Genomic DNA, 10,000 nt, shown 5'->3' with positions numbered 1-10,000 from the left:
GATCTCATAAGCCAAGGACCAGCATAGGAGGTTATCTAAGGGCACTTTCGATTGACCCTATTCCGGAATAAGAATACATGGAGTGATGATTAAAACGGTATGTTTGGCGCGTTTCAAAGCAGCAAGGATAATAAAAATATGTTTAAAATAGCATTTTAGCAGATGTTTGACAATTTTAATGTGAATCGCTGTAAAAACGAAGGATTTCTAACTTATATTCCATGTATTCCTATTCCGGAATACGGTCAATCGAACGCACCCTAAATCACCTTGAATGATATCAAAGTCTCCGATTGACTCAATACATTTATAGCACTTTGAATTATCAGCAAACATTGCTAGGGTATATCCGGTTGTAACATTTGGCATATCATTGACATATATGAAAAACAGGATTGGTCCAAGCAAGGACCCCTGTGGAACTCCGGATTTGACATCTTTCCAAGCCGAGCATAGTCCATTGATGACAACACGCTGAAGACAGCCATGAAGATAATTTTAAACCACTTTAGCAAGGGGTTGCAAATACTGTAGCACTCTAGTTTCCTCAGCAACTTCGTGTGACATACAGAGTCAAAAGCTTTTTTTTAAGTCTAAGTAGATAAGATCAGATTCAAGGCCTTTATCTAAAGCTGGACCAATTTCATGGATAACTTGAAGGAGTTGAGACGTACAAGACTTGCATGATTTAAAGCGAGTAAATAGAATCCTTGATGAACGGAACCAGACGGAAAGCAACACAGTGTTCCTAGATCTTGGATACCACTCGTAGCAAAGAGATAGGACGATAGTTACTCACTTGATCTTTATCATTTTTCTTATGAACTGAAGCAAGGTTAGCGCATTTCCATTGAGTAGGGTGAAGCCCACTGCGCAGACCAAATGCAGTTGAAACGTCACGATCTACATCACAAGTGACCACATCATGAGACAAACGAGAATACTTTATTATTATTGTACTTCTCCACGATGAATAACATCAACCTTTTTTATGACATTTATATTTTGAAGTTTCTGTTATACCTATTATACCTGGTTTAAGTTAAATACCGGTCGTCTTGGTAAGCAGAGGACATCTTCACTTAATATTTTTCCTAAACTCTTATTCTTACACTGAAAAGTACAGAAGAATTTATTGGGCATAATGTCTAAGTTAGCTTGTTTACATCTGCTATACTGTAATATGGTGAATAAGGAACCCCCAAAATCATCTGGATCACTTTCATCGCTTTTATCAGGATTTGCATAGAAGTCATAAATGCCAATATCATCAACTTGTGTATGAGGCCCAAGGCTGTTGCCTAACAGGAGCCCGGTAGCCTGGGGCTCCCAAAGAATAGCTCTGGGCTCCTTAATTTTTCACAGCAACACCTTTCACTTCATGTGTTGGGCTCCTAAGTTCTCAGCGTTTAGCTCTGAGGGCCCCTTTAAAATTTTCTTAGGCAGCAGCCTTGAGGCCAGCTCCTAGAGTTATAGGGAAAATGATTCTATTGTAAACTTACCTTTTCATTCCAATCAACTGCATGGTAGAGATTGCAAACTTTAGTTTTGCTGCCATACGTGCTGGTTCTGCAGAGACTGGACCAGTCAATGGTGTAGGCAGTGTTACTGAATATTTCGTATAGCACCTTTAATTGTCTACAGACCACAAGTAACCTTATTTCATCAGCTCATCAATCCAAAGTCCAGTAATCCTCTCATTACCTTAATCAATAACTCTATTTTATTCCATCCAATTGCCCTGTAATTAGCCATTCTTCACACAAATGCGTACGCACCGTATATTTACTCGTGTATAATACACACTTTTTTCCGCTAAAACAGCTTCGAAAATTGACATGCATATTATACACGGAATCCTTTGTTTTAGACGCGCGTCCTTCATTAGCATGTAAACATAGGCACGTTGGGTTTTGATTGAAAGGTAAAAGGCTTAACCAAGAGTTAAAAATTTAGATCCAATAATGAATTAACCTTCTTGTTCAAATGAACAACTGATCAACATATCCTTCACTTTTGAGCAAAATGGCCATGAAACTCACCGGAGTTTACACTGCCGGTCTGATAAATTACGCATTGTTAATTCCGCTGAAGATCATCCGATTACCCACTACATGTTATTGGAAATATGGACAAAACGCCACTGATCTTTGACATGCCGCCAAACCGAACGATCAACATTACAAGCTGCAGAGAAGAAAGGCCGGATGGATGCCGAAGGATTGAAGAGTTTGGCGTGCTCCATGTGGTGGACTGGGGAGACGAAGACGCCTGATTATTTATGCTTTCGAAACTCATTCGACCGAAAGCATGAAAGCAGCATTCGCAGAGAAAACACCAATTTAGCAGTAATTCATGACCGATTGACCTCAGTTCTGCAGCCCTGTAATGTTTCTTTAAATAAACCGTTTGAAGATGGGTTTAGGAAGAGGTGGATGGCAGATGGCAGCGAGGGCCACCAAAAAGAAGCCCTTGGAAGAAATCATCGCCTCGTGGATCGCTGGTGCATTGTGACGTAATATCCTGAAGAGATGATTGAGTCGTACTTTGTCAAGTATGGAGTAGTAAACAACCTTCATGATACACAAGACGATCTTGTGGACGGACAACAAGATGAACTTCTCAATAACGAATCTTGTGCGACAGAACAGCTCGAGGGAACTGTTCGGTTGTGACTACGATTGAGAGTTTGCATGGTTTCAGTTTCTAAACAATTTACATAGGGTATTAACTTTACTGTGTTACGTGCAGGAATAACCAAGAGATGTCCGCAAACAAGGCGTGAATGAAAACAACTCCCGAGTACAATATAAGGCATGCAACAAAAGTGTGACAATGAGCAGTTACCCTTTTTCACTATTATTTCATTAGTTTTACACTGTTACAATTACTTCGGTTAAAGATCAAGTTAAGCAGTTCGTAAAGCAAAGAGGGCTTACTGTCTTTCATGGCTTTTCAAGCATTCATCTTGATTAACTTCGAACTCTGTGTTCCACTGACTGTAGACATCTTGACTTTCTTGATTAACTGGGTTCTTTGTGTACACAAACTCTCACGAAGGACTTCATAATAAACTCTGAACTCTTTGTCTTTTTCCCTTTTCAGCTATCGTCTCTTTCTTCTCTCCGTAAATCGCAATGTCAAAGGTTATCGCTTCACCACAGTCATCGCAGTCGATTATAGCTTCATCACAGTTATCGCATCCATCAATCACAGCCGGCCACGAGGGTAAGCCCTCAGGCAAAGAGTTCTTTTCTATTATTTGCAAGCCTTCTTTTATACTTTTACTCTAAGCATCTAGAATGTTCTGTTACTATTTATAGTCTATTACAAGTTGTGCTATTTATGGAAACTGCTGAGTTACATCAAAGAAATTTCTGGAAAATTACAGATTCTTAGATGATTCTAGGAAAGTCTGGAATTGCGTGACAGATACTAAAAATAACTCTGATCTTCCTAACAACTGTTGTAAGTAGCGGAACAAATTTTCTTATCCAGAAAATGGATTTTTTTGACGCTAGTTTTGCATGAACAATTTCTCTGTTTTCTGCTTGAACTTTTTTTTTTCAAAATGCAGTCCAAAATTGGGATGCGTATTATACACGGGCGCGTAATATACACGGGTAAATACGGTATGTATGTATGTATGTATGTATGTTTGTATGTATGTATGTATGTATGTATGTATGTATGTATGTATGTATACTAGGTACATTCCTGTCACAATAGGATTTAGGATTAGGAATTTTTTGAATACTGCTCATATCACAAAGTATCATGGCGGTTTACGATTCTTTCTCTAGGGTGAGATCTGATGTCACCTTTTGGAGGTGGCTCTAGCAGCCGCTCTCAGTAAACGTGAAACTCTGAGTTACCGACAACCTATGTTTCTTCCCTTCATTAGTCTATTACAATGCTCTGAAAACCACATTGCACTTTTCCTTAGCAAAGACTGAATCTCTCAGTACCTGACATAATATACTGTATATAATGAATGTTATATAATTATAGTGAAGTTATAGAGATTGTTTCAGTTGTCTTGTAAGTGCTCTATGGAAAATTATGCATCATGCACTACTGTAAGCGTGAAAAATCCAGGCAAGCATCACCATTGAATCCAGAATATTGCTCAGTTGGAAAGGAGTGGTTATATAATATGGAGTTCTGCTACCCAGTACATGAATGAGTACACATGAATTTTAATACAGTTCTGTTTCGAAGATTAACGCATTGAACTGCCAATCATACATGTAAGTGCGCATGTTTATATATTTTTGTAAATTTTTAAGCTCTGTCCCTCTGAATACTTTAATCCAAATTTACCGTTCTCTGATCTTCCCATATACATACTACGGAATTGCTGCCTGGGGCCAGGCTGCCCAGATCTATTTAAGGAAGGTCTTTATCTTACAAAAACGAGCTCTTCGGCTAATGTTCTTTGCTGGTAACAGATCTCATGCTATTCCTTTGTTTGTCTCTGCTGATGTCTTACCACTCAACATGCTTTATTTTGAAACAGTATGTTCCCTTATGCACGACATATCTACCAATTCTGCGCCTCAGAATATCTGTGATCTTTTTACTTGTTCATCTGACGTTCATATATATAACACTAGATTTTCTGATGCTGGTAATTTATACGTTAATAAATCAAGACTAAGACTTCAACTTAATTCGTTTTCCATTTTCGGAGCTAAGCTGTGGAATTGCCTGAAGCCTGAACTGCGTAAACTTAGGAAAAAACCCTTCAAAAATAAACTTCATCAATTTTTGCTTGCGGTACTTGGTAATGAGGATGATTATGTTGATGTCTCTACGTTAATGTTAAAAATTACTAATTATCATTAATTAAGCTCTAGTAGCTCTTATTATTCATTTCTTATGTTATGTGTATCATTATAGTTCTTGCTCTTCTATGTAAATTCTAGCTATCTGTGAATATATGTGTACATCTATTTCTATTATTATTATTATTATTATTTATTTATTTATTTATTTATTAAACACTGATGTAATTTTATTGTAAATTATACAATCCGCCCCGATTAGCTTTGCTATTTGCGGGTTGTATAAGATTATAAATTCTGTTTTTATAAAATTAATTTAATAAATGATGATGATGATGATGATGATGATGATGATGGTCTAATGTGGCAATGTTGCATGGTCCAGCAATGCTACAGTGTGCAAAAATGAGCATTAACTGATGAGTGGATCGACTTAATCTTGATTTTTTTTGCAACAGAACTGTATTAAAATCCGTGTACATGAACATGTACTCACATTGAGTAGCATGAGTGCAGATACAGTGAGACCTTCCAAGAAAAATGACACTATAATTATTATACATGTATTTGTACATGTATATACTTCCCTATACAAACTCTGCTACTGATCATTTTAATATATTGAGTATGCATACCTGTATTACTATAATTTAAAATTATTAATTTCCTTATCTTTTTTGTTTTTGATTTGGTCTGTTCTAGTTTTAGATTAGCATAGAAAGGGCCTTCATGTGAACGACTTAGTCATCAGTAATTGATATTGCCCTCATTAAATTAAGTGTTATTATTAAGAACACTTGAAGAAAGAGCATCACATGCAAGTGTAGTGTTCTAACCACTGGAATATGCCATCTTCTTTGATACCACTTACATGATGTACTGTACATGCACTTTATTTTAACATGTTAAGTAGTGCATTGCAGGAACCTAAACAGGAGGTTACTGTGTGTGAAAGGAGTATGCACTTTTCGTTTCTGTGGTGCATTTTCCTTGACTGATTTTCCAGATTGACTTACTAATTTGTCACTTTCTTTTACAGAGGGAGCAATAAGGTTTACTCAAACACCAAATTCAACAGTTTACTTTCTGGAAGAAAAAGAAGGAGTCCTTGATTGGAAGTACTCATTGGGCGATAATGCAGCAGAGTTTGATTACATTGCTTGGTATGTCAAAAAAGGGGGTAAAACAAGCACTTTGTTCTACGAAAATGCAACTGGTTTTTTAGCACCCGGGAACACAGTACCTGCAGAATATATTGGGAGAGTAAGCAAGACCAAGCAAGCTACTGTTGTGATTAGGAACATCAACTTCAACGATAGTGCTATTGTATTGCGGTGTAGCTTATTGCTTAAAACCTTACCTCAAGTTGACAGTGAGGTGACAGTTGTAGTCACAGGTATGTGTATACATTTACTTCTGTTATGTACATTGTAGCCCTTAAATTGCTGCAAGGGTCATCTTTTATTTAAGTCTATTGACTGAATACAAAAATGTCTACCAACAAATTATTAGCCTGTCTAGCTTCACTAAGACATGAGGTAGTGCCCAGTCAAAGTAGAGTTAATCTAAACAATCTTTTTGCCACGTTACCGTGCTTTTTTTTTTTTTTTGGAAAATAGTAGCAGCTAAAGAGTAAATTAAGATGCAAGACAAACTTGCAAACACATTACCTTAAAGGGGTCTTTAGATTTCATGGTGAACCGTGAAATTTATTTCACTGTCACAGCACATGAATTTGAAATTTCACGGGGTGTTCACTCTTGTTCCAAACCTTTTCACTATGCTCAGTGAAAAAGTTCATGGTGTGAAATTGACCGTGAGTTCACGTTGTGAACTCACTAATGTTCACGCCTTGAAATTGTTGCTACGCCATCCAGAATAACAGGAAAATTTGTGGTCTGATTTTGCAATTAAAATTGCGTTAATCAAGGATAAACAATTTTTTTCGTTCGGAAATCGAATAATGGTATTGATATCTTTTCTTGTGTGAAATGTTTAACTTTTTGTGGGGCGCCGTTTCGGTATTTTCAGCTTTGTTAATAGAACGACTGTATATAATTTGGATTAAAGCGACGACTGACACGAACTAGGCTACCGAGCAAAACAGTTCTTGATAATCATTGATTTGGTCAAAAATATGCAGTGAAATTGATATCCCCTAATGTGGATTTAGAGTCCCTTCTGCGTCGGTGAATTAACTGGCCTCAGCTAATTTATGGGAATATTTCTGCTGCCGTCGGCCCGAGTCCTCGATTTTTAAAGTTTTGTTCAAGTTTATTCAGTTTGCAAATTTAACACGAGAAAGATAGTTGTCTCCGGTTACTGTACAGTGCACGGCAAGTTCACAAAATTCTGTGCATGCAAATGCAAGGCACACATTTAAGGCAAAGAGTACAAACGCTTAAAGAAAATTGATATGCCTGTGCAGCACAAGATCCTTGAAAACGCAGTTGGTTTAGTTAATTCATAATATTTTATATGAAAGTTAAATCAAAATAAGTATGTCAGTGTTGCTTTTCTGTGATTTACCTGTGATAACTTGTGTCCCCCACATTTTGTGGCCTTCTGTATTGAGTATTTTTTTGGCATGATTTGCTATAATTATTTCTCGAGGAGCAAAAACACTTCCCTGCTGCTCCCAAGTCGCACTTTTTTGTAGCCTCTGCTATGAGCAATGCGCTAATATCACAGAACGTACAATGTACTTGCAATTGCTTAACTTTCCCATTCAATTCGCTGTAATAAATATTTGTAGCAACTCATGTTTCCAAACTTCGTGGCTTAAGTTCAAGGGGGAAGGAACCAAAAGTGCCTGTCCAAGTTTTTATTCACTTTGAAACGATTTGTGGGCAGACAGTCAATATTGCATTAACACGAACTTGATTACTGCTTACGAATGAAGTACCCATTCATACTTTCAATAATTCGTTCTGTTGGATTTGTGCTACAAATAGTTGGAATGTGTACCTTGTTAAATTAATGGGCGATTTCCCTTAACAGCACATAATCTCGTCTCTTGTCCATTGATGCAATTAAATTGTTAACTGTCGTTAAACTCTTGGAACGTTTCGCCTGTGATACGGTGCAATTTGGCTTCTTCTCTTAGCGAATTATTTGCAAAGTGAAAGAAATTTTCAGTAGGAATCAATCCGGACTTCTTGGGGGCAATTTCAACAACTCAGCCTGAGTGCGACAACCATGCTTGCACATAAAATCCATTCCCAGGATACCTCCCAGTTCTATCTAGGCAATCCACACCTCTTGCTGGGTCTGCTGCCCTTCCACCTCTAGCTGAAAAGTTCTTTTTCCATGAAAGGGCTTTGAACTGCCATCCGCAAGTATCACATCATTTCTAACAGATTCTAACATAGGTTGTCTCTCTGACCCAATCCTCGCCATTACCGCCGTGCTCAGGATGGTGATGTTGGAACCGGTGTCAACTAAAAATGTTACATCAACACTTCCACTTTACTTAAGACGTACAGGCCTTATTGATCCTGGGATCCCTACAGACTACCAGCTCTTGGGGGATAAATGAGCCTCTGATTGAACGCTGGACTGAACCGAGGCCCTTGGGTTCGGCCAGTCTTCGTTTCCCTGAAAGTCTTGAGGCCCTTAAGAACGACAATTTCGAAAAAAAAATGGCCTGGTCTAGCACAGTTCCAGCAATGTCCTTTACTCAGTTTTCTTGGACTCACAGTGCCTACTCTCTCCATTTCTCTGGGACCTGGCATATGCCTCACGAACTCTTGCTTCTGCTCCTCTCTCTTTCTTCATTTCTTGGAGACTCAAAGGCCACTGTTTGCTTCTTGGAAGGGTGGATACTCGTGGCGTTTGCTGCGAGTCAGCCAGGTCAAAGGCGTTGTTTTTCAGATGCTTGAAAGGCCTGGATGGATTCTGGTCTTGCTTGAAGTAGCTTCCACTAGTTTGGGCATGGTTTCATCTCTTCCTTTCAAGCGGTTTCTCAACTGGGCACGAAATAGCTCAGTTTTTCCCTCACTACCAAATCGCAAGGACAGTGCTTTTTGAAGGGCGCCGTAATCCCGCCTCATGTCTCTGTCCGAGAGAATTGACAGCACAGATCCAGTCAGGTTGGCTGCAAGATAACTGGCTTTCACAGGCATTTCCCAACGATTTAACTCTGCTATGAGCTCAAACTGAACTTGGAAGTCCTCCCACGATGTCTTCCCGCCAAATGGCAGGGGAGAATTTAACGGTTTCGTTAACGGGCGATCATTCCTTTCGCGTCTTTGACCAACTTCTGGTTCTCGTGAGTGTACTTCTAATTCCGGTTCGCCCCATGCCCTGCGCGGCTGGCTGATGCGTTCTCCATCTGCGAAAATTTTTTGTTCAGCCGGTCAATCTGATTCTGAAATCTTTGTACCATTCGCTGCTCCATTCCTTCACTATTGTGCAGTAGTTTCTGGCCTAACTCCTGTATGGCGGTCTCTAAAGATGACGGCGATTCCTGCTCAACGTAAAAAGTATAGTTTGCCTCCAGAGTTGCTGTGTTCTGCAGGTCATAAAAATCTGGTTCATTGTCATCAGTAGCAAGCTGGATTTCACAGTAACTCCTATCCACTGCTGCAATCCTTGTACGCATTTAATACAACACACAACCTCTCTAAAATGGGGACCGATCACACATACGATCAATCAACTGAACAAGTTTTATCGTTAAGTGAACAACAATAACTATTATGCAAAGATTTCTACTACTAGAACTGCAGTGGCCCACAGCATGCACCACAACTTTAATATTAACTCTGTCGAACAGTTCAAGCTTGAAATGTTCTGCCGTGCAGCCTTCAACAACAAACACAGCCGCTCGCAGGATGGCAAAACAAAACCACTAAAATTTTACCAAAACAAACGATCTGACCTGACTTCGGGCAGTTGACGATTCTTGTATCCCACTTCTGACACCAAATGTAATGCGACGGCACTGCTCCAATGTTGGTGGATTTATTCACAAACTGACCAACAGAACAATGTACCTCTTGTCAAGACTCAACACATTCGCACAATCTCTCACCGTAAGTCTCACTCTTTTTGTAGTCATTATTGCGTGCTCATCGGTTGCGATAGCTTAACGCCATGTAACTGTCTCTTCATCCAGCTCACGCACATTACAATAGCTCGCACATGTAACATTAGGCCTTTCAATAAAATACTATAATATCTGTAAAGGAGTATCGTAGTTAAACGTAAAA

At 38.9% G+C, this 10,000-nt stretch overlaps 1 protein-coding gene across 1 annotated transcript in view; it reads left to right on the top strand.

The window, feature by feature from the left end:
- Positions 1-10,000, top strand: part of LOC137982399 (opioid-binding protein/cell adhesion molecule-like) — an 87,654-nt gene that overhangs the window by 9,776 nt on the left and 67,878 nt on the right. Inside the window, exon 2 of the mRNA XM_068829519.1 lies at positions 5,827-6,183. Within this exon, the coding sequence (XP_068685620.1) occupies positions 5,827-6,183 (357 nt within the window). The remainder of the gene's footprint in view (positions 1-5,826; positions 6,184-10,000) is intronic.

This window comes from Montipora foliosa, chromosome 13, assembly GCF_036669935.1.
Source record: "Montipora foliosa isolate CH-2021 chromosome 13, ASM3666993v2, whole genome shotgun sequence".
NCBI classification, from domain to species: domain Eukaryota; kingdom Metazoa; phylum Cnidaria; class Anthozoa; order Scleractinia; family Acroporidae; genus Montipora; species Montipora foliosa.
The sequence above is the reverse complement of the archived record's forward strand: the minus strand, read 5'-3'. Positions and strand labels throughout refer to the sequence as shown.